Genomic DNA, 24,730 nt, shown 5'->3' on the forward strand with positions numbered 1-24,730 from the left:
ATTTTGTACAAGGGGAGCTCAAAACAAAGGGGTTTGTCACCTCAAGAGAGGCTCAGTCTCGTAGGAATTCACTGCATAGGGAAATGATGGCCTACGTCATGGATGGAGACCCTGCCGCCCTCCAGATTTTCTAAGCTGCCATTTCCAGTCGCTCTGAGCCAGCACGGCCAGTAGTGAGAGATGTCAAGAGTTGTAGCCCAGCAACCATCGTGGGCTAGGGCAGCACACAGGCTCCGCATCCAAGGTCGAAATGATGAACATCGCCCTCATCTTCCTCCCACCCGAGCCCAGCTCTGCCCTTCTCCCTCAAAAGCAAACCCAGGGGCGAAAGCCTTTGGGTGCCATAGAAGAATTTCCATTTATTTCATTTCATTAATAGCATTTTTCTGATGCATACCAGGGTAGGCTTGGGGGTCGGGGTGGGGAAGATAACGGAAGGGGTGGGGTAGAGCCAAGAGGGGGAGGGTCACATACAGCCACTCTGCCCCACCCCAACCCCTTGACCAATGACACAATGATTCTGCAAATATACTGACTGGTGTCGGGAGAAAATTATCCCCTGGCATGATTGGGGGGTTTTTTTTGGGGGGGGGTGGGGGTGGCGGCAGCAGCAGGGAGATGTAGGATGTCCCACCCACTTCAGAAACACAATTGCAAGAGATTTGGGGTGGCAGAGGGTGGGGGAAGAATGAGGGATTTAGCAGATTGTCCTGGGTGCTAATGAGTAAGCGCCCCCCACCCCCCGTAGCATAAAATAAGAATCGACAATCACTTACAGCAGCAACACATATACACATACACGCACGCACGCACACAAACACGCACACGCAGCCTCGGACCCTCCCTTTCCCCACAAGCTGTTGGCTCCCAAAGGGCCAGAATCAGCCCACCTACCCATCTCCCCCCCTCCCTCCTTCAATGAGTCTTGAAGAATGGTGGGGGCTTCTTCGCTGTGCTGTCGGAACGGACAGAGGACTCCGCTGTTTTACAAGTCAAAGATGGCACGCCCTCTCTGGGGTCTCGAGTGGGTCAGCAGTGGGAGCAACACCCCCACCCCCCAAAAACCCCCACACATGCACACAAAGGAGGAGGTTGCAGCAGGAAGGGGAGAAAAGTAGGTCACGTGTGGAGAGTGGACGGCTCAGACTGCATTTGATCCCCCCCTGTGCGAAGAGTGCTGCAAAGTGGGGTCCACGGGTTGTGGGTGTGGCTGCGTGTCCTCTCCTCTCCCCCTGCCCCCCCCCGGCTCCCTTTTCAAGCAATGCGCACTGTTGGCATAAGAGAGGGAGAGGGAGAATTTCCTCCTCCGCGGGGACGTTGTTGCTTTGTCCACACTCATCATCCGAGTCCTCACCCTGGCCTGCTGCAGTCCAGAAACGGAGAAGGGCGGCTGGGCTTTACAGGTCCCCTGCCGTTCCACATCTGGCAGGGGGCCTTTGGCTGTTTCTGGGCTTCCACAAAGCAGGCCGAGAGAAAGAGAGAGAGAGACTCAAATTCTGCAATAGTCCCCCCCTCCCTCCCCGGACACGTTGGAAAACTTTTTCTTTTTTTAAGGTTCTCAAGAGTATTGATCCTCCGATGGCTTCCAGGTTCCTTCTTCACAGCAGACTGTGTTGGCTGTTCCAAGTCCCCACCCCCAGAGGTGTGATGCGCCAATAGGGCTCCACGATCCTTGCAAAACGAAAGAAAAATGGTGGCTCCCTTCGGCCCGGGAGTCTGCAGAGGGCAGGCGGCAAAGTGTAGCGGTGGCCTCGTCGCCCTGCGAGGAATGATGGTCCAGCCCCACTTTCCAGATCCAGCTTTTGGTCTCTGACCGCAGATTAGTGGTATCCCGCCTGGCCCCGGAGACGGAAGAGACAAGTATTCCCAGTGTCTCAACCGTTCCCAGGTGTAGTGAAGGGGATTCACTGACGTCACCCCCTTAGTGGAAAAAAAAAGAAGAAGAGGCAGAGAAGGGCTGGTCCCAGCAAGGGGGGGGGGCAGGAGGGGATGGAGATGTAATCTGGAAGGGAAGTGGGGGAGTGCCTACCAAAATAAAATCATAATTTAAAAGGACAGTGTCCATCTGTCTCTCCCCACCCTCCCACTACCCACAAGGAAACTTTGTTTGGAAGGGCCTGGGAGGCAGGTAGAGGCAGCACACGGCCACTTCTCTTCCTCCATCCCTTCTGCAAAAGGGAAGAGAGAGAGAAAGAGAGAGAGACTTATGAAGGAAGGTGTGGGAGGGGTTGACCAAAATATGATACCCCCCCTCGCCTTTCAACATGGGAAGGGTTTCTGTGGCCAGTACAGGAGAGGGCACAAAGAACAGCAACAACAACCACCTGCCTTAGGAAAAGGCCCACAAACACACACACCCAACTCTAGATCTGTTGTTGGTTCGTAATTCCCTCCCCTCAAATATGACGCTGAAACCTCAACTTGAGTTCGAGAAGGGAGCTGGCCCTGATGCCGACAGAGGACAGCAGAAATGGGGTCTCCCAGCTGCCCTGAAGAGCAGCAGGGGAGGGGGGAAGGAGGAGCTCTTCAATTAAGCCCCCAAACCAAAACCAAAAAGAGAAAAAATTAAGTCCACCCTACCCCCAACATGGGGGTGGAGGAGCTCGCAATAAGGACTTAAGTCTCTTCCCTTCCTTCTCTCTCCCCCCGCCTTCCCAGCTGCCCCGTTTTGTGGGTGGAAACTAAGGGCCCCCCCTTTGCAAACGGGGAATGTGGGGGGGTGACAAGGGGGTGTCATCCCCACAGGGCTAAAAGATCCCCCTGATTATAGCAAGAAGGGGTTGGTGCTGCCCATGGAGGCGGCTGAGGTGCTGCTGGGGACGACGCCAGTGGGCGGCAGGCTCTGAGGGGGCAGGCCCATGGCAGGGAGCCCCATAGTCGGGACAGCGCCCAAAGGCTGCACCCCTACCATGGGGGAAACGGAGGCCAGGGGCATCCCGGGGGCCATGGGGGAGACAGAGACCATAGGAGCTGCGGCGGGGAAGGCAGGGGGCGCCGGCTGAGACAAAGGGAGGACCGGACTGACGCGGAGCTGGTTGAGCGAAAGCGGGGCAGCTGCCGTCGCCTGGAAGGGGTTTGTAGTTGAGGCAGACGCGGCTGGGGCTGGGGCTGAACCTGCAGCGGATGATAGAGGAGAGAGAGAGAAAGGAGGAAGAAAAACAAGTTAAAAGGAACCCAGAAGTCCTGGGTCAATGCCTCCCACCCTCAACTCTCAGGAGCCTTGGTTTCCTCTGCAGCCCCATAAAACATCATCAAGCTCTGCAGGATCAGGCCAGTAGCCCATCTAGTCCAGCATCCTGTTCTCACAGTGGCTTGAGATTCCCAGAAGCCATTGTGGCTAGCAGCCATTGATAGCCTTGTCTTCCATCAATATCTCTAATCCTCTTTTAAAACCATCCCAGTTGGCGGCCATCACTGCCTTCTGTGGGAGTAAGTTAAAGTGTTTAACTATGCGCTGAAGCACAGAGAAGTATGTCCTTTTCTCTGTCCTGAATCTTGCTGCTCAAGCCCATCCCGGAAGTTACTGCGTATCAACCCTGCTCTGCTTTCACCCACCAAACTCAAGCTCAAGGAAGGCCTGGCTTAAAGCAAAGAGGACTTGTCTCATTTGCACCTTATAAACAAAGCCAGTAATACTGAAATGACCTGTGGCTCCTACATCCAAATCTACTGCATGAGCCTCCAAGGAGCCAGAAGTTGTGCTTCCCAACCTCCCCTCTCCAAGCTCAAACCTCAGGCTGGGAGCAGGACAGGGCGGTACGGAGTAGTAGAGGAGGTTTACGCATGTTTGTGAAGCAAGTTTCTAGGCCTCATGACTGTGATGTTATGCATGAAGGTGCTGGGCAGAAGATTTCTGGTGGGTAAGGTGGGGTCTCTGCCTTGGTTAACCCCTCATCGCAACAATGAGACTCAGTACGGCGACATTACGCAAAATAAGCCGCACAAACCAACTTCATCTGCATATTTCTCCCTGGTTTACCCTGGAAGAGATTTTTAAGCCCATCAAGAGGTTTGCTTTTAATCCTGCTTCAAAACAGCAAGCCCCATAAATAGGGGGCCAGACAAGAGAGTCCTGGCGAGAGTTTCCTGCCCAAGGAGAGTCCTGCAGATATAAGAAGACGTGGTTCTTTCCCTCCCCGTTCTGACTTGTATGACTCAGCCAAACAGAACTAAGGAGATATCCCTCTCTCTGCCCTGCTTGAATCCCCAGAGTGCCCTGGCCCCAGAGCACTTACCAGGGGCTAAGAAGGGGTTGGAGGCCTTTGCAATGCTAGAGGCAGTAGAAGGCTTGCTGACCAGGGAGTCCAGGTCGACGAGGGCAGCGTTGGGGCCCAGAAATGACTCTGGGGTCTTCCGCGTTGGCTTGGAGATCTCGGGCAGCGACCCGCCCATGGAGGCCATGTCAAAAGTGTTGGGGCTGTCAGTGCCACTGCCGGGTCGGCAAATGGGCACCTCCCCGGCTAAGAGGGACAGCTCACCTAAAGAGAGAGGTAGAGAGAGATTGGTGGGGCCAGACAGGAAAGAGTGGCGAGAGAAGGGAATGGAAGATGCAGAAGAGCACAGATCAAACATGGAGGGAAAAGACAAAGGCCAGCAGAGATACACCCTTCCGGTTTTGCAACAGTCATAGGCACATGCTCCCAATACGAATCATGCAAGGGTCAGACAAGCCCTGGGTTAAAGAAGCCGGAAAGAGGGTGGGTGGGGGGTGAGAAGGGGAGAAAGAATGAAAGAAAGAGAGCCCTCTTCAAAGTACATGCAGGAACAAAACTGGTCCGTGGGGTGTCACTTCTGAGCTGAGTTTGGCTGACCCAAGAGAGGGCAGAGGGCAATGCCAGGAAACGCTGCCACCCAGTCCCGGGGGTCGAGAGTAAGCAAGTGGCAGGCAAGAGACAGGGACATGCAGGGCGAAGTGGAGGTGCAGAGGTGAGAAGGCGGAGCCATGCAGGGAGCAGGGCTCACCTGTGCTGCTCCCGGATTTGGGCAGTGCCGGGCGCAGGCTGTCGAAATCAGAGAACTCGTCCCCATCCCCGGGGCTGCCAAACTGCTCAAAGCCTCCGCCAGCTGGAGGGGAGGGACAAGGCAGAAGGGGGAAGGGGGTGGGCCAGCAGGGTTAACAGGAGAGCAAGGGCGGAAGGGACCCGTTCCCCGCAGACTCACACAATCCTGCATTGGGGGTCCGTTCCCTGCATCTCGTTCGTGGGGTAAGGCACCCAGGAGCCCCAGTTCCCAGCCGGCCTGACCCAAGCCTCCCTCCGCCAGGCCGAGGGGCTCAGGAGCCCTCGCTGTCCCTCACCTGCTGTGCCGTTCGTGCTGGGCTTGGAAGGGGAGCCACCCCAGGGATCAGAAAACGTGGATGCCGGAGCCCAGGGATCGGGCGCTGGTTTCCCTTGGGACGTGGGAGCTGCTCCAGATGACCATGGATCTGTGGGTGGCGCTGCCGTGGTCCCAGAGGAACCTCCACCTGGGGGAAACATCAAGCGGGTCAGACTTTATCAATGTCTGGGGAAACAGCCTGTCCCCTGTGCATCAGGACGGATGTGTGTGCGTTTGTGTTACACCTAGGAGTCCCAGGTTGATGCAGACAGAACGGTAATTTAGTTCTCTGTGGCCAGTGGGCAGCCTGCCTGAGATGGTAAGAAAGCTCGGCGACAAGAGATCGCTGCATCTTTGCCAGGTTTGAACACTCACAGGGAGCTGCTGCCTTATACCGAATCGGACTGCTGGTCTTTCTAGGCCAATGATGTCTGGCAGCAGGCAGCAGGCGGGAGTTGTGTTCCCATCAACTGATAGTTTTAGCTGGGGTGGGGGTGGCCCAAGGAAGGAACCCGGGGCCTTCTAAGCACAAAGCAAATGTTCTCACCATGGAGCCAGAATCATAGAATCATAGAACTGTAGAGTTAGAAGGGACCCTGAGGATCATCTAGTCCAACCCCCTGCAATGCAGGAATATGCAGCTGGTCCATACAGGGATCGAACCTGCAACCTTGGCATTATCAGGACCATGGTCTAACCAACTGAGCTATCCAGGCTCCTCTCTGGCAACTAAAATAACACCACCCATCAAACAGGGTCAAATGATGAATTTCCTACCAGTAAAAAAAAGGAAGGGAAGGGAGAGTCTTGAAAGGAAAATTGCTGCAGAGCCGAAGCACAAGAGCTATCATTTAAATGTATATCCTGCCTGTCTTCCACCACACAGAGGAAAGGGGTGGACAGAGAAACCCATAAATGCCCCATAAAATGTATTTTTTTTCTGGTAGGGGGCAGGAGAGAAATGAGCAAGTGAGGAGGTCACCTAAGCCCTTTCAGTTCACCTGATTTTAAACAAAAGGCTTAAATGCTGAATCATGTTGATCATATCCTGATCTGTTCCGTCACTTCTCGCTCTTACCTTCAGGTTTCCATGGGTCACTGCTTGCAGCCGGGGCACCTCCCCATGGGTCTGGGGGGGCTGCAGGAGGCGCCGCAGAGGCCCCCCACGGGTCTCCTGTAGGGGCTGCTCCGGTAGCAGATGGTCCCCATGGGTCAGTGGGAGCTGCGGATACAACTGGGGCAGAGCCACCCCAGGGGTCAGCGGGAGCAGGAGGGCCGCCCCAGGGGTCCGCAGTGGGAGGGGCGGTGAAGACCTCTGCAAGATCCATGAGGGATGACTGCATGTGGGGCAGGTGGGGAAGGAATGTGGGAGACAGGCAGAGAAACGGGTCAGGGAATTAATCACGTCTCTATCGTCCCATTTGGAAAACAGTGACAACCCCCCCAATACCGCCACGCCCTCCGCTTTATAATACCCCAAGAGCAAGAATGGCATCGTGGTTAGAGTATCAGCCTCGTCTACCTCATAGAGTACTATGGGTGAGTAAACACTGTACCCCCATTTTGAGCTCATTGAACGGAAAGGTGGGGTATATCTCCATCTCAAAGGAATAAATAGTGCAGGTCAGTGGTTAGAGTGCCAGATTAGGCCCGGGGAGGTCAAGGTTCAAATCTCCACTCAGTCCCTGGGTGGTCCTGGACTAGTCTCTCTCTCTCTCTCTCTCTCTCAGCCTAGCAAAAAGGGGTAGGGAAATCTACGTACATGGGAGGAGAAAATGGACAGCTGTCACATGGTTACTACCCAGAGCGCCTCCTTGGCAGGAAAAAATAAAAATAAAAGTTTCAGATGGACATTAAAGTGCTGCCTTGCAGGATCGAACCAAGGCCTGTGTACCTGGCAATTCTGCCTCCAACAATGGCCCCCCTTACGATTCTCCTCTCCCCTCCCTGCCCCAGGTACCCATCCAGAGCCACCTGCCCGGACCCTGCCTGCTCCACCCTCACCTCCTCCTTGGCAGGCACCGTCTCCTTTTTGCTCTCCTCAATGGCCATCTGGAGTCGTAGGTCATCCCCACGCCGGATCCGCTCTTCCTGCAAGGGGATTGTGGGAAGGACAAGAGGGCATCAACAGCTATCGTGGGCCAGGGGCAAAGCAGTTCACTCACCTTCAGGAGAGGCAGGCAGTGCGGAGGAGGTTTCATGGCCCAGCCCTTCGCCCAGCCTGGCGCCCACCTGGCACTTAGAGCCAAAGCCACCCTCCCTAGCTAGGAAGGGTTCTGCTGGCTGGGGCTGGTGGTTTTGGTGCAGGGCAACAGGCTGGGCGAGGGCCTGCTGCAGGCCGGGTGCCAGACGATGCTTCAAGCAGCCGCCACTATGATTCTGTCCAACTCAAGAGGGCAATCCGGAGAGCCGAGGAAGGAGCCATGGCTGCCCAGCTCCTCCCACCCCCACCCCTTCATGGGAGCCCTGATTCGTTCCCCCCTGCAACCCCCCTTGAAAATGCAGGTGCCCAAGCGAACAGCACCTCATCTACATTTGCCTCCCTTCTTGGCATTCTGGCTCCAAGACACCCCCCCCCCCAATGCTGAAGTGGCTTGGCCAGCCTTGGCCCTTCTGTTCTGGTGTTTCCCCTTAACTTCTCCCTTCCTCCACGCTGCTGGTTGAAGCTAGTAAGCTCCACTCGCAAAGGGAGAAAGCGGAAGTCTTCCTTTCTCCTTACCCTCAAGCTCTAACCAGGCCTTTGCCAACCTGGTGTTTTGGACTACAACTCCCATCTACCCTGGCCGGCCCAGTTGGGGCTGATGGGAGTTGTGGTCTGAAACATCTCAGGGCTCCAGCTTGGCAAAGCTGCTCCAATCTGTTAACTACCACCTTCCTCATCCTCCGCTAAATATCCACCCACCCCAAAACTCCCTTACTCCAAGGGATGGCCTCCCCTTTCCAGCCAGCACTCCTGGCCCCCATTTCCGCATGGCTCAGGAAGCTCCTCCTCCTCCTGTCCATTGCCTCCGTTCTGCAGAAGACGCACGCAAGACCCGCCTCAGCAGGCGCCAGCGACCCATCGCCTCTCGAAGCAGCAGGACACGCGGACTGACCTGTCCTACCTTCCGGGCCTCCCTCGGAAGGGGAAAGGCACCTCGGGAAATCTTGACTCTACACAGCGGGACAATTAAAGAGGTCTAAAAGTGAAAAATGGAGACACGGCACCCCTGTTGCCATCGCTCTGCTTCGGGACGTGGAGAGAGAGAGAGAACGCTGAGTTAGTGGGGAAAGTGTGAGGCTGGGGCCTGCTCTGGGGCCGGGGGCGGAAAGTGGTTTAGTTGATTATTTCGAGAGGAGGAGCTGCTGCGGGTGGGGGGGGGCTGGAGGTGTGCGTCTAACCTTGTCGTGTTCCTCTTTGCTCAAGCTAAGGGCTAGCTGGAGCTGTAGGTCCTCGTCGGCCACTGCAGGGGGCTGGGGGGGAAGAAACACAACGTAAGAGGCATGGAATGGAGCTCGACACAGCGGAGGGAGGGAGGGAGGGAGGGAGGGGCAGAAGGAAGGAAGGAGAAGGTGGGCGGACTGCAGGCACCTCCATTGCACACAACCCAATATCGCCACGTTCTGCGGCAAACACCCATTCGATTAGCGGTCCCCTTACCACCCAGATTCTCAGCTCTCTCCATCCATTGTGCTTCCCCTCTGCTCGGCTAAAGTATTCTTCAGTGTGGTTGGGGGAACTACCGTATTTTTTGCTCTATAAGACTCACTTTTTCCCTCCTAAAAAGTAAGGGGAAATGTGTGTGCGTCTTATGGAGTGAATGCAGGCTGCGCAGCAATCCCTCTTGCTGTTCTGGCTTCTGAGATTCAGATTTTTTTTTTCTTGTTTTCCTCCTCCAAAAACTAGGTGCGTCTTGTGGTCTGGTGCGTCTTATAGAGCGAAAAATACGGTACCTTCCCTCCCAGGGACACTTGTGCTATTTGGGGAAGCCCTTGAACCACAGCCCCTTAAACACTCCAATTCCCCCGAGTTGTCTACGCAAGCTGCGTTCACGTGAACAAAAGCAAGCTGCTTGAGGGGTGTGATCTAGGAGAGATTCAAGGAGGAGCAAGCTTCACGAGACTGTAAAGAGGCCAATCCCAGAATCTTTCTCCCCGATCGCACTTTAATAAATCCCCGGCAAGACGTAGAAATCGCAGAGAGCTAATACGGTTTAGCAGCTACAGGGCAAAGCTTCAACGTGAGAATCTGGGTTCAAATCCCACAGAAGCCTTGGTGCCGTCTGTTTAGCCTTCCTTACAGGGGTGCTGTCAGGGTAAAGGTGGCACCGGGGATCCCTGGGAAAGCAGGATACAGAGGTGACGTTGAGCCCAGCTCTTCCCGCACGCTAGGAGAAACTGCCTTCTAGAGAAGCAGACATCCTCTATGGCAGGAAGAAAGGCACTTCCTTCTGGATTTACAAGTGGATAACCTGTGACTCCAGATGTTGGACTACAACTCCCATCAGCCCTGACCAGCAGCCATGCTGCCTGGGAGCTGATGGGAACTGGAGTCCAGCAACACATATAGAGGGTCGCAGGTTCAGTGCCCCTGTCACATAGGAAGCTGCCTGCTACAGAGTCAGACCACTGCTCTACCTAGCTGTGCATCATTTTCTACACTGACTGGCAGCATCTCTCCGGGGCTTCAGGCAGGAGTTTTGCCTCGTCCTACCTGGAGATGCCAGGGATTGAACCTGGAACCTTCTGCATGCAAAGCAGGTGCTCTGCCACTGAGCTTCAGCCCTTCATGCTGAAGGACATGCGACTCCCCAAACTATTTCAGACAGAAAGGGGGGGGGGAGGAAAGGAAGAGTCGTTTGTGCCAAGGCTGGACATCTCTGGTGTAGAAACAGGCACCTCCCCCCACCCCTCAAAATAAATAAATATTTCTAGCTCAGTTCCCTGGATAGTAAAGTTAAATTGTTGTGGGTCTTTCTGTCTCTCCCCCCCCCCCCCCTTTCGGCCTTCTGTTTTGAAAACAACAAGGGTAAAGTGGAAGGAAATGCGGCATGAAGGAGGAGGAGGAAGAGGAGGGAAGTGGAAGTAAGGTGGCAAAAATAAGGAGCCAAAATTAAACGGACAAGGGTTGGGATGGGGGAAGCAAACACAATCACCCCACTTGGGAGGAGCCACAGAAAAGGAAAGGAGGCGACAAAAAAAAAGCAGGACTTAGGGTCTGATTGGCCGTGGCGTGTGTTGAGTGGCAGGTCTGGGCACAGCCAATGGGAGCTGCACGCCCTATGTCCAACCTAGTGGCCTCCCTCCAGAGGCTCTGGACTACAGTTCCCATCAGCCCCTGGAGGGCGACAGGCTGGGACAAAGGGCTGCCAGAATCACAGAAGTTCTGTGGGCAGGGAACTGGTGGGTGTCTGGGTGGGAGACAGCTCCCTCCTCCATCCTCTCACTCAAAGGAAGAGCAGGCCCAAGTAGCATTAATAATAATTATTATACTGGATAGAGTGTGGGGCTAAAGAAAGAACCTCAAGCGCCAAGACTGATGGCTCTAGAGCAATTTGTGTTGTTCCGCTGAGAAAGACTGGCAGGCAAACCTGAACAAGGCGGCAGCCCACACGATCCTGGGTGGTTGGGGGGGGGGCAGCGCTGCTAAGGAGTCTGGTGCTGCGGGAGAGGTTAACATACAACAGAAAAAAGGTAGGCAAAACCTGGTGTCTTTGAGGGGGCAGGATCAATTCGTGTGGACCCTGTGCGACAGAGAACGGAAGCATTCCCGATCTCCCCCAGCCAGGAGGGAGAGCTCGTCACCGCAGGGGGGGCTCTGTGCGAAAATCTGGATGAAAAATCTCAATCAAAAAGCCATTTCCTGCCGGGGAACGTCGGTTCAAACACATCTGTGCCTCGCTTTTGTCTCTTCCCCCCATTCCTCTCAAACCACAAGTAGTACTGAGGAAAACAAACAAATGAATAAACAGACCCACAGCTACCCTGAAACCTTTTAACATTTCTACCCAGGATGCACTGCGGCGCAAGATGGCAGCTAGCAGACCGGCCCGCTACCCATCAGCCTCCGCTCCCAACGTGGGCCAGTGGAGCGTGTGGCCAGCAACTCTAGGGTTCCGTTCCCCCAACGGGGACTGACTTCATTACCAAAATGCTTACGGAAAAGCTCAGCCGCCCACAAGGCTCTGCTAGCAGCGTCTGCCCAGAGGGGGTCACACACTAGAAACAAAGCTGGACAAGTCAATCTGTTCATTGAGTCAGCATAAATCTCATGTCCTCCCTTCCCCCACCTTCCTGGTCAGCAGTTATTGGTTTTTTTAAAAAAAAACAAACGAACAGGGGGCATATTTTTTAAATTGTGGAAGAGCTGGAAGGTCCAGAAGGGCTGACATTGGCCAATAGCTGAATCAGCTCTGCCCACCAATTTACAACTCCACCAAAAAATATTCATTTACGGAGGAGGCATGAACTTCATGCCCTTCTGGGCCGAAATTTTAAGTATTTGATTGGTGGGGGGGAATTGCACCGTTTCAGCAGTCTGATTTGGTAAAACCAATTTATGCAACTACTACAAAAGTAACCATCTTTTAACTATTGGGGTGGCTGGTCAGGAGGGTCTGGGCCTGCTGGGCTGAAATGGATCTTTGCCCCAGGACTAATGGGATGTATTTCTATGAATTCTATACATTTTACATGGTGCTCCAAATCTCCCTGCCGCTTTCTAATTAGTGAACCTTTTTTGGTGCAGGGTGGTAAGCCATGGTGAATCTTGCAACGTGTGTGTTTTAAATTACCAGGATCCTCCTTTTGGACTTTGTTCACTCTCTCATAAGCCAAGGCAAAGGCAAAATCTTCTTTAGCCCTCTCACTGAGTGCATCATTTTATCTGAAGATTTTTTTTTAAGGCTGCTGCTCAATAAAAATATTTTCAGGCCAGTATACATAGAAAAGACAAACATTAATACCAAGCAGAATAGATAACAAAACAATGAGGCTTCCTTTTTAATGGCCAATAAAAGCACTACTATGAGGCACTTGGTAGGTAAGCACCCCTGGTGTCAACACTGTCTATAAATGAGGCCATCCCTGAAAAGGCCCCGTCTCACTTTAAATCATGGCAGACCCCAGGAGAGGATCTCCAAAGGTGATCTTGGCAGATGGACTGGGGAACATTCAGGCTCCTAGGCCTCTGGCTTTCTGGACTGTCTTACAAGCTCCTCCCAGTAAGGTCAGGAACAATGGGAATATCTGAAGGGCCTCCAGTTGGCCTCAGTTGCCACTGGGGCTGAGAAAGAGGCGGCGAAAGAATCCTTTGCTTCTGTCTCAGCTTGGGAGAAAGCATACAAGGTGCAGAATAGTGTGGAGGGGAGCCTTTGGGATCATGCTATCTGGTGTGGAGGTCAAATCCACCTCCCGCCTCCTTATCATTATCCTGTGCAAATATAGTTGGTATCACCACTAAGTGTGTCAAAGGGGGGGGGGGGATAAAAACCTGAGATGATCCACTTCCTTTCCTCTCACGAGCGCCACAGATTGGCTCTTCCCTCCCTTCAACATGATTACCATGTTTGTTCCCCAAATTGCAGGGCGGTGAGGGGGGCTGCAGAAATATCAATGGGTAAGTGTGAGAGAGGTCAACAGGCTTGCCCCTGTTATTCCCATTGGTAATCATGGTGGGAGGGGGGAGCTGAACAAGGCTCAGTTTCTGAATACAAGGGACATGCTCAGGAAGCAGATTAGCAGGCCGGCACCTCCGTGGGCTGCCCGCTTCTGAGCCAGAACCAGCTGGATCTGAGGGAAAGGCTTTTCCTCTAGGAAAGTGCCAAATTAAAAGAGCTTGTGGCTCTGCTTTCCTAGTCAGCTTTTATTATTTGCCTGCAGGAGAAGCCTTGAGAACACAACAGTAGATCCCCACATCTGGGGGAGCAGGGCGTACCCACATCTCTCTCCAAACGTCCACAACCCCCACCACCCCTTCCCTCCCCGCCCATCCAAAGAGTCGCCAGTGACAGATTTACCTTGGCGCTTACCTGCTCCGCTTCCTCTTTGCTCATGGCCAGCGCCAGCTGTAACTGCAGCTCCTCTTCCCCGCTGCTCTGGGGCCAAGCCTGCTCCGCTTCCACTGGGGCATTTGCCAAAGATGAGGAAGCTGAAGAAGCTGAGAAACAAGAAAGCGGGTGGGAAAGGAAAGGGTTAATACCACCAAGGTGGACACAGCAGGCAGGAGAGTGCTATGGGGAGGTAGCATCACTGGAGAGAGCAAAAAACAAACCATGGTGTAGTGGTTTTCAGAGGTTTTATTTACAATAAAGCAGTATATAATTTTTGTTAATACCTGTAAAAAAATAAAAACAGCAGAAGGGCAGGCAAACTGGAATCTACCTTATAGATCTCTGGGTTATTTGCAGTAGATCAGCATGGGTTCAGACTTTCAAGAGTTAAACAATAGCAATGTAAAAAACACACACACAACTGAATACCTTTTCCCATGGCTGCCCTTGTGCTAAATGCTTCTCTTTCAGCCTCAGTGTAAAACAGGACTATCAAGACTATGCTGTTCTGCAAATCAGTGTTAAACTTTTGTGTTCCTGCTCTATGGTAGCTCAGGTGTAGATCTGTATTTGTAACACACACAGGTTACCCCAGTATGGGGTTTAGTGGGTAACTGGCTCCATCCCCTCCCAACCCACCACTCTGATTTTGGCTCCAGCTGCAAAGCACACAATGAATCCCACAAGTTTGCCCTCCCCTACACAGCAGTGGACTAGGACTTGACTAGACCCAGCTGCCAATCTCTGCTCAGCCAGAGAATGTACAAATGGACAAGCCATAGCTTGGAGAAGGGCACCCAATTAAAACAGCGAGAAGGGTTTCCACACTGTTCAGCTCTAACACCAGGGAAGCCTTGAAGTCACGGCTGAAGCATTTCCAAATCCCAGGAAGCTGCCACATCATAGGACGGACTGAAATCCTATACAAAATCCTTAGCTGCTCAGGGGCCTGAAATTTTACTAATTCTCCACGACAAAGTGTGACCCACTACAGAAAAAGTGGGTGTGCAGTTAACTGGCGGCAGGTTATGTTTCTCTGCCCCACAATCTCTCCAGGCCCCTTGTATTCTGGGCTCTGATGGTTCTGTGAGCTCAGTGGATTCCTGAGCAGCTAGCACTAACTTTGGCCTACTTAGAGTATGAGCATATTTTATTTTTCCAGTTTTCCCAGGCTGGGAGCTGTCCCTTGCAACTTTGTCAAACACCATGCAGAGTGTAATAATAAAAAAGCAATCCTTTTTAACTTTATCATCTGCTCTGAGCCAACGGGATAAACCGCGGTCAGTTTTAGAAATCTGCAGAAATTGTGGGGAAGCAGGTGGACATTTCCCCTAACCACTAGTAGGAGGCACACCTGACTGCAGCATGAGGTTCACATTTGATACATGTCAGCAATTAGCATGCGCAGGAGAGGGTGGGGAAATAAGGACCCTGGTTCAGCTAATAGCACATGGATGGAACAGCCGTGACACCGTGGAAGATCCAGCCCCAGTCTCTGGCCGAACCTTGGCAGAGATGGCTGGGGGTGGTGACAGAGCAGAGAGAGGAGAATGGCCCAGCCGCTGTGCCATGACCTGAATAGAAGTCTACCCCACCCCCTAGACAGCCTGGCACCAACTGCCATCCCTCATTAGCGCAGGGATGCAGGCAACCGCACAAAGCAGTGTCATGGAGGTGGGATTCCGGCCATGGCTGAGACGGAGGTGGCCGAGGGACGAAAGGGAGAGCAGTGGCTTTCCCTGCTATAGTCAAGGTCATTACAGTTTTCCTCCATTATCGCCACCGCCACCACCACTTTCTCCTCAAGGGAACAAGTTCTGCCAGCCTGGTACATGGATCTACCCTCAAAAGAGGAACTTGCCTGCCAGATGATTCACTAATCTTTCTCTGTGGGCATGTTTTCCCTGTCAGAGGGAAACCTGGCAGGGAACTGTTGAGTCTCTCTCTCTCTCTCTCTCTCTCTCTCTCTCTCTCTCTCTCTCTCATTCTCTCTCACAAGCTCGGCCGAAATACATACGACAGCACTAGACCAAATTCCTCTCACAAACGGGAGGCTGCAAGCTTTTGAGCTCTGTGTCAGCTAATGGGAAAGTTATTTTGCCCACCGGGAAAAGGTTTTGTGTAACTGACGCTTGCGTGCTCTACAGGTAACGCAAATTTGTCAAAATGTACAGGGCATATTTGGAGAGCTTGGTCTCTCCCAAATCTCATCCTTGACAAGAAAGAAAGGAAGGAAGGAAGGAAGGAAGGAAGGAAGGAAGGAAGGGAGGGGATTGGAATGGAAAGGAGCAAAAATGTAATTATCTCTGATGAACTAAGGGGAGTCATTGGCATATTTTAGCCTTGCTCGGGAACAAGTCCCGTCTGTTCAGTGGAGAAATGAGATACTTATTCCCAAACTTGACGGAGCTGCCACTTACTGGCTTTCTGGAGCCACACTGAGGAGTTTTGTGGGCCTGGGGAAGGGCTTAGTAAACACCAAATATGTGGCTTCCTAGGCCTCTAAGCAGACTCATGCAGGCCCTGCAGTTGCCTAGCAACCACAGAATGTTCATCATCTATGTTGGGCCCATCAAAATGGCAGACTGTGGATGAGGGTGCAATTGAGGGGGGAAGAATAGTATATAAAGAGATGGGAAACAATGTGTTAATTTGGGAAACGGTAAAGGGTGATAAAAGAGCAGAAGTTGGGCTGTCGAGGTGTGGACTTTTAGGGATTCCCTCAACCTGGAACTATCCAGAGTGCTTATGTGTCCTTTTGGAACCTGTCTGGCTATTCCAATTAACAACTTAAGGGGGGGGATCACTGTGGCTTTATTATATGAGCCCAAAGAAAGAGATGGTAGGCTAAAGAGTCAGTTCTCCGCAAGACCAAAGAAGAACACTTCTTGTAGGGCTGGGCTTAAAGCTCAACTGATATGACACACCCAGCATGAAAGCAGGTTCTGAATCAAGAGTTAGGATAACTAAAAGGCAAAGAGCTCAATTAATTTGCAGTTGTTTCTTAATGTCTTCCAAGCCACGTGGAAGGCTCCAGCAACTACCCTTTTGAGAAACAGTTTTTGGCTCCATCCAAGCTTCAGTCCACACACTTTGTCCTCCGAAGAGAGGCCAGCTAATGAGGAAGCCTCAGGCCTAAACCGCCAATGCTGCCAGTACTAGGGACAGGCTGGGGTGGGAAGAAGAGGAAGAGAAAAATGGAACTTCTAATCTGCAACAGCAGCAGAATTCAGAACAAGCCAGATCAAGGAAACAAGAAGCCGCCTTAGAACAGATCAGGCTATTTGTCCATCTAGTCCACAGCATTGTCTACTTCAGGTGCTGGGAACCCATGGCCTTCCAGCTGTGGCTGAACGCTGACTCCCATCAGGCTTGGCCATTGGCCAGCCTTGCTGGGGCTGATGGGATTTATCATTTAGCCACAACTGGAGGGCCAAAGGTTCCCCCATACCTATTCTACTCTGACTGGCAGTAGCTCCCCAGCATCTCAGGCAGAACGAGGTCCCTCTCAGCCCCTGATATACAACTCGTTTAAGTAAGATATGCCAGGATTTGAACCCAAGACTTTCTGTATACAAAGCACACGCTTGACCACTGAGATATGGCCTCTTCTCTTACTCCAAAATCAGAACTTGGGGTCACCCAATATACCTGACTGAAGTGGTGGTGGGAGCTATTTTTAAATAAAAAGTGCTCTCTACTATCTCTTCTAGTTAGGCTCTGCCCACTCTCTGCTTTTCTCATCAGGATAACCTGCCTTGTTCCAGGTCCCCCTGTCCTATCCCAGCCCAAAATCACCGCAGGAATCCTGATAGACCCAAGAGTGAGAGGCCAATGCTCAGGACTGCCGTAGGCTGAGTGGAACTGCTGCTGCTGCTTTTTATTTATCTGCAGTTGTGATTTTATAGTTTTAAAGTCTATAGTCCACTTTAGAAGTAACTGTATTCAGGAATTTATTGTTTTGTATTTCAATCAATGGGCTTAGGAATGAGATCAGGTGGTCTGTGTGATTGAAGCATTGGACTTTGGGTGTTCACCAGAAGAATAAATAGCATCAGACTGGCTCTCTGCACGTCGAGGGTGAGGGTGTTTTTAAGTGGGAATACGGATAAGGGGTAAATGATAAGCTCATTCAGTATGGGCTGTAGCCCTTTTAGCAGACTGGAAGACAGAAATTCTCCCTGCCTCTTGCTTATTACATGCCTCTAATGTTTAACCAATTCCTCATAATTCTGCTGAGCAGTTTAGAATAGGAAGCAAAAGCTACTCCCATTTCCTTATCTCATTCTGCCCTGCCAGGCACTTTGCAAACAACAGAGTTGGAATTTGATCTGGGGGTTATCAAAATGGAAAGGGGGCACTGACAGATCACAGAGGCCTGTAACTTAGCCTGTAACTGAGCCTGGCGACCCGCCAAGTTCAAGAGGGAGGGAAATGTGGTTCTGCAGAGCCAGAGCCACATTTTATCAGGGATGAGCGGCTGTCTCTGACATTTCAGCAGGTAACATTTCAGGAGAACCAACAGGGAACAACATAGGGATGGGCCCCAAAGACCTTCCCAGGACAACTTCAAGGAACCCAAGAGAGGAACATGTGGTTTTTCTTCTATCCAGTATCCTCACAGAAGGGTCTTTTGTACACCATCTTCTAATCTCTCCAGCCTCCTTCCCTAAGCTGCTGCTCTCCAGACGGTTTTGGACTGCAGCCACTGTCAGTCCTAGCCAGCAAAGCTGTGAGCACAAGGTTGGAGAAGGCTACTCCATGGGAACAGCCCACTATTTTGCTAAGGGAGGCTATATTTTCCACCATAAGTGGTCTGGTGGCCAGAAGAATCCAGCTTCCTGTTCCTGTCCAGACTGTCGAGCTCTGCAATAAAAATATTATATCCACATCACACTTTCCTCCCATGAGGAAAGTCCAGTGGCATGCCTAAAACTCCCAGACAATTACTGACCAGGCCTGAACCTGCTTAGCTTTACAGCTGCGTCATATGGCTCAGATGATGTCCTGGTCTGGTATGACCTAGCACTAAAGAGTTTTCCAGCTACAGAAAGCACCAACACCAGACACCCCCAAACTCGGCCCTCCAGATGTTTGGGGACTACAGTTCCCATCATCCCTGACCATGGTCCTTTTAGCTAGGCATGATGGGAGTTGTAGTCCCAAAATATCTGGAGGGCCGAGTTTGGGGGTGCCTGACCTACATAGAAGGTGAGAAGTTATTTCAGTACAGAGGAAGAAGGCCTGGGGAACTATCATTCTTCATTAGAACATAAGAAATGCTCTGCTGGATCAGACCAATGGCCCATCTAGTCCAGCATCCTGTTCTCACAGTGGCCAATTCAGATGCCTGTGGGAAGCATGCAAGCAGAACCTGAGCATAACGGCAACTCTCCCTGCCTGCAGTTTCCTGCAACTGGTATTCAGAGGCATATCAGTACCTTCCTCAAGGACTCACCTCAAGGAGCTAACTAGCAGTGGACCTTTGGTCTTCCCAGCCTGAGCAGGTGGTGGTAAGAGAACAGCGCAAGCACAAACCCACACATTCCGTTGCTGCTTTTCCTTACAAACAGAATGAGGCACTTTTGCCTAACTGCACCTTGTTTAACACTCCTCACCTCAGTTTGGTTTGCAGGTGGATCTGGCCCATGGGCTGCCTATAGCCATTCCTGCTATAGGAGACCAGGATAGGAGACCACCTTGGAACAGGCCTTTCAAGCCTGAAGAATCTACTTTGAGTGCTTGGGGTTGTTTTTTACTAGAACCCCCAAGACCCACTAACTGGAGCCTAGTGCAAAAGGTGGACACTGGGCATTAAACCCATGCTGAACACTGGGATTAGTTCTGAAAAGCAGAAGAAAAGTGAGCTCCTTCTCCTTCCTAACAAACATTCACTCCTGGTTATAGCCACTGCCCCCAAGCATTCTTCATGCCAGTGGTATAATTTGGAAGGGGATCATTTTATTGTTGCCACTGTTAAACGACTGGGAATCAGAAATCTTTATCTACCTCAATTCAGTGATGATATATCAACAGGTTCCAATTCACCTGCTGCCTTAGAACCCAAACAATCCACTGGGAGGGGTCAAGGGAGAGCTCACACCTCCCCTTCTAACTGCTTGTGCTCGCTACAAACGACATTTGAAAAATTATTTCTATATAAAAATGTTTATCCCATCCCCCTTGAGTTGGGTTTCATGTAGTGTGCCTTCCAGTTTGGTTGTGCACGGGGGAGCTGAGTCTATCCTAACTGTATTATTCACACAGCAACCCTGCACAATAACTTAGGCTGTGGTAGCAGATGTGTTGCCCTCCAGATGTTGTCTAACTCCAACTCCCATCAGCCCCAGCCAGCATGGCTAAGGGTTAGGAACGATGGGAGCTGTCGTCCATCAGCGTCTGGAGGGCACCACACTGGCCGTTCCTGAGCTTAGAGAAACAGCAACTGTCCTGAAGTTGCACAGTTAATTTCACAGCTTTGTAGTGATCAGAACCTGCTTATACTCCATCCCAGCCAACGTGGTGCCCTCCAGATGTTTTGGACTACAACTCCCATCAGCCACCTGGGCAAGCTGGCTGGGGTCTGAAGTCTCAAACATCTGGAGGGCAGAAGGTTGGCAATGGCTGCTCTTAACAGCCACACCATACAGGCTCTACAACCCATCTAAACAGTTTAGGCAACGCTTGCCAGCCTGACTGAGGCCACCCGGCTGGGAATGAGCACTCACCGGTCGCAGTCTGGGCCAGCTTCTCCTTGGTTTTGAGGGCATGGGCCCGCTCCTCCTTGAGACGCTCGTCGTCTTTGAGGAGGGCCACTAGCTGCTTGGCCTTCTCCCGCACATTGACTCCCTGGTCCTTGCCATCGCGGTCAACGTACTGGAAGTCTTTTAGCGTCTGGATGGCGTAGATGTTCTCCTTGCATTGCTGCGCCACCCGCTCTGAGCCCGTCTTGATCAGGTATTCCATCAGCGTCATGGCCTGGAAGAAGAAGAAGAAGGAGAAAAACGGGATTCCAGCTTCCAGCACACCTGATCCCTGGCATTGCTGGCTGAATGCCAACAAACATACAGAAGGTGCCAGGATGAGGAAGGTCATTCAAGTATTACGAGAGAGGGAGAAAAAATTGTGCGTAGTTCTTCACAGAAGTAGAGTGGTGGAAGAGGCCCAAAGCACTAGCCAGAGGGGCTTCTAAAAACGAGATCTAACATTTGTCCGATACCAAATCAGAACAAATGTTCCAATAAGGCCAGAACGGTTAACTCCCCAACTGGCAGAGACTCTAGTCCAAGGTCCCTGGAGGGACCGCCTTCTCAGCCTTGTGCCAGCCAAGATCCTTCTCTTCAAAACTTTCACTTGTCACTCTGCAACCACGAGGCTTGAATTTGGAGAACCATTGGAAAGTAGCAACGTCATCAGTTTCACCAGATATAAGAAAGCTCACACCAAGGAGAAGCAAGCACAGGCAAGGCGCTGGGGGAGCTCAAGGTTTTATATTTCCTTATGCAATGGAAAAGCAATTGCAAAGTGGTACTCATGGCGGTTTCCCTGCAGCTGAGATGCCGTCTCTGTGCCTTTCTGATCTGGCCTTGCTGCCCCATCTGGCAGTAAACTGCCCCCCCCCCCAATCATGTGGTCCCCTATGGGTCACCAAAACCCAAACCCTGCCCTTGTCTGGGAAAAGACTGCCTATCGCTGCTTCGCCCCAAGTTACCTGGGCCTGAAATTGAGGCCTTAAACAGGCAAAGGGCACGGGCTACAACTGAGCTAAGTAACCTCCCTCGATTTGGCAGAGCCGCCTTTCATGACCAAGGGAAACCGAATCCACCACCGCCAAGCTCGTTACCTTATAGACATGACGCCAGTTTTTGCCGTGGTCGTTGAGACGCTTCCAGATCATGCTCATGATTTCGGAGAAGGCCACCACGTTATAAGTGAGGTCTGCGATTTCAGACATGAGGGAGCTGGACGGGCCCCAAGGGTCATTGGACGTGGCCTCCCGCACCTTGATTTCTGCCTCAGAGTAATTGTGCACGATGTTCTTCATCTGGCGGCGCAGCGAGGAGGTCGACATGGCGGCGGCTGTCAGAGTGGGCAGCGGGGAGGGCGGCCTCCCCTTTCCCCAAGCTTCCCGTTGACGGCTTTGAGACGGGCCCGGCTCACGCCAGGAGAGGTGGCCTCCCGGGTCCCGGCTGGCTTCCTGAGGGGCGAGGCCACCGCAGCCGCCCTGGTGCTGCTTGGCTGAGGGTCCCTAGTGTGCCGCGGGCACCCTCCGAAGCCATCCAGGCATGGCAGCCATTCCAAGACGCGCCTGGCAAGAGAAGGAGAGCAACTTTTTAGTCTGTGGTAAGAGAAACGGTCCCCTTCTCCAAGGCTTTGCTGCTTCAATCTGTATCTCTCATTCTGGTAACTCGTAAAGGATTCAGAAGGAGCCACCCTCTCCCTCAGACCAAAGGAAGTCCTCTTCCGCCCCTTCCTCTTTTCTAAGAACTCTCCCTATCTTTCCACATTGTATCAAGCTTCTCTGCACATTCTTGAGGGCTAGAGACTTTAGAAGCAAACAAAACCAGGAGAGGGGGGATTCAGAACTTCTGCTGTTCAATAGCCGGGTAACAATTTCCTGTTCTGGATTGGAAGCAAAAAGTTTCCAGTCCAGCACTTCAAACAGAGGCGAACAACGCCCACCTCCCCGGGCAGCCTTCTCCCAGTCTTGGTTCTCCAGAGTTTGGTGGACTACAACCCCCATCGTTCCCAAGCAGCCATGTCAGGGATGATGGGATTTGCAGTCTAACAATTTTTGGAGATCCATCTTGTTGGGATGTGAGAGGCAGCCCAAAGAGTGTCACACCCAACCCTGTTTAGGGACGGGGTGGGGAGAAGATGGGGAAAGAAGAATGATGCATGCCATACCCTCCCTCTGATCAAAGGAGCATCAGGCTCCAGGATCAAGATCCACTGTTCAGAAAATTTATTTTACATTTTTCTTCCATGCTTCCTCCAAAAAGCTGAGGGTGACTTAAATAGTTCCCTCCTTTTATCCTCACAACTGCCTTGTAGAATACAGCAACCAGCCCTAGGCCACTCCAGAAAGCTATATAATCCAGCAAGGAGTTGAACCCGTCTTCCTCCCCTCCCCAATTATTTTATAACGTAACAGGAAAAAACATCCAAATAACTAATAAACCACAACACGCATTGCCAGATGACGTTAGCAATAAGAATATTCCACCAGTCTCGATTTAAACATATAGAGGCAGGCCAAATGAAATTGGTGATTATAAGCCATGCTTTCAAACATAGAAAGGGCAGTGTGTGGTATTCAATCCACTGGGTGATAGATGGTAGATGTTTGTGTGATCGCCCTAGTCTTAAGTCTAGCACTCCAGCAACTATGCATACATGCACACATAACCCATATACACTTTCCTCAAGCTTCCTATCATCAGGGACGGGATTCAACAATCTCTCTCCGCACCTGTGGACTAGGCAAAGCTCTCGGGGTCTCTAGGAAGGGACAAGCTGCTGGGAGCCGAGAGGAGCAAAGGCTGGAAGATGTGGAACTCGCTGCATTTGTCCCAAACCCGTCCGCTGCTTCCTGGAGCCCCTGGCCCTGCCTGACCCCCAAACATTCTTAAACGTCAAAAGGAAGGAAGTCCACATTGCTGAGGAATGAGTCACTGTGGCCAGATTCTGGAAACTTCCACCTTCCACCCCTTTCCGGTTTTTCTCTACGCTGCCTCCAAGCCGTAGAATTCCGAAACAGGCACACTGGAGGCGGCTGAAGAAGATCCAGCGGGAGAGGGAGGGGGCACACAGGCTTCAACTGAGACCACCACATCATGGCCTGCATGCAACACTCAGCTGAATGGAGCTTAGCTTAGTGGCGCTCCTGGCTTAGGAACCAGAGGTTATAAATCATTGCACCAATGTGGCTCCCCGTCCACCACCTACTCGTGCTAGTTGGGTCAGACTATATTCTCTAAGATCTCAGTAAAAGGGGACTTTTTCAAGGATTCCAAGGATTCTGTTAAAGATAGCTTACAATTTTGTAAAGAAAAGTTATTACAGTTGGAAAGAAAGGCCATCCTAACTATTTTATTCTTCAACCTGTACAGGGAGATGGAATAACCCCTGTTATATAATAAGCCGCCAAAATGACAACATCCAGAGAGCCACATATTCTACATCCCCCATGTAGAAACATTTATTCAACATCAACTTTAGCCAAGCGCTGATTTCTTAACTGTTAAAAGGAAAGCCACTCAGAAAGAACGGTGCAGTGGTTCATACATTTATTAAGCTTATCCTTTGCCCTTTTCTCCAAGGAGCTCAGGGCAGTGGGCTCTCTGCCCTCTCACAACAACCCTGTGAGGTAGGTCGGGCTGACAGGTAGTGACTGGTCCCAGCTCACCTACTGAAGTCCACGGATGAGTGAAGATTTGAACTCAAGACTCCCTCAACTCAAGGGTTCAACCCAGGCACAGCCTACATCATGCCCTCCAGATGTTTCTGGACTAGAATTTCCATTATCCCTGAAGCTGGGAGCCCAACAATGTCTGGTGGGTGCCCTGTTGGCAACCCCTGCTCTAACCACTACTCCGCATTGTCTCCTCTTTTATTCAAGACTGAGTTCTGTTGCTTCAACTGTGTGGAAAGGTGGGTTAAAGGTGGGCTGCCCCAGTGACTCTGAACTTGGCCAGAACCCCAACTCCAAATAACCTCTCAATGAACACATCTTTGGCAAAGGCCCTCCCTCCTTCACAGTTTCCAAGGACAGCTACTTTTGCTAAGAGAAATGGACCGAAAGCCTCTGGTTACGGGCACTCGTTTCCCCGCCATCATTTTTTTAAATCTCCCTTCTGCCCTCCCTTCCTCCTCCTGCATCCCACAGTCTGGCAAGAGGACAGAATGATTACTTGGACTACTAAACAAAGCCTCTGGGATAAGAGATTCCACCCCTGCCAGCGTCTTGCATTTGATGAAAACTCTTAAACAATGAAAAACATGGTATTGCAAATCCCAGTGATGTTGGCAGATAACTGGAGAGAGATAAAATAGTTGACGAAACGAGGAAAATAACTGGTTGGATGTGTGTGTGTGTGTACTCATGAATTCATTGTGGGAGTTTAGATGAAACAGTGCCACTAAATCACTGTATCCTTACTGTAGACAGCAGGGATTACAATCCAATTAGACTCCAGATTTTTCAAGTTAACCAGCAAACTGGCTGCAATGATGCTTCCCTCTCTGACAAAGGCATCTGTCTGAGCCCTGCCTCCTGTTTTCACTCCAGCCTGACACCATGGAAAACCGCTGCTGCCATCTGGGTTAGATGGACCAGCGGTCTAACTTCATAGGAAAGCATGTGTAGAATCTTGCATCCAACA

At 51.6% G+C, this 24,730-nt stretch overlaps 1 protein-coding gene across 10 annotated transcripts in view; it reads right to left on the bottom strand.

Moving 5' to 3' along the window:
• Positions 1–333: 333 nt before the first annotated feature.
• EPN1 (epsin 1) overlaps positions 334–24,730 on the bottom strand; it is a 32,945-nt gene continuing 8,548 nt past the window's right edge. The window contains exons 2-13 of one of the 10 annotated variants that reach the window (XM_083409232.1): positions 21,190–21,654; positions 20,075–20,324; positions 13,326–13,453; positions 12,788–12,895; positions 10,010–10,111; positions 8,698–8,769; positions 7,321–7,407; positions 6,395–6,653; positions 5,297–5,464; positions 4,963–5,064; positions 4,236–4,478; positions 334–3,114 (exon numbers count right to left, since the gene is read on the bottom strand). In XM_083409232.1, the coding sequence (XP_083265358.1) occupies positions 2,765–3,114; positions 4,236–4,478; positions 4,963–5,064; positions 5,297–5,464; positions 6,395–6,653; positions 7,321–7,407; positions 8,698–8,769; positions 10,010–10,111; positions 12,788–12,895; positions 13,326–13,453; positions 20,075–20,324; positions 21,190–21,417 (2,097 nt within the window). In that variant the 5' untranslated portion in view covers positions 21,418–21,654 and the 3' untranslated portion in view covers positions 334–2,764. Of the gene's footprint in view, positions 3,115–4,235; positions 4,479–4,962; positions 5,065–5,296; positions 5,465–6,394; positions 6,654–7,320; positions 7,408–8,697; positions 8,770–10,009; positions 10,112–12,787; positions 12,896–13,313; positions 13,454–20,074; positions 20,325–21,189; positions 21,655–24,730 lie in introns of all 10 variants that reach the window. The other 9 variants (XM_083409230.1, XM_083409234.1, XM_083409235.1 and 6 more) reach the window with 9 other exon arrangements.

The sequence above is a fragment of the Podarcis tiliguerta genome (genome assembly GCF_965153285.1).
Source record: "Podarcis tiliguerta genome assembly, chromosome: 13".
NCBI lineage: Eukaryota > Metazoa > Chordata > Lepidosauria > Squamata > Lacertidae > Podarcis > Podarcis tiliguerta.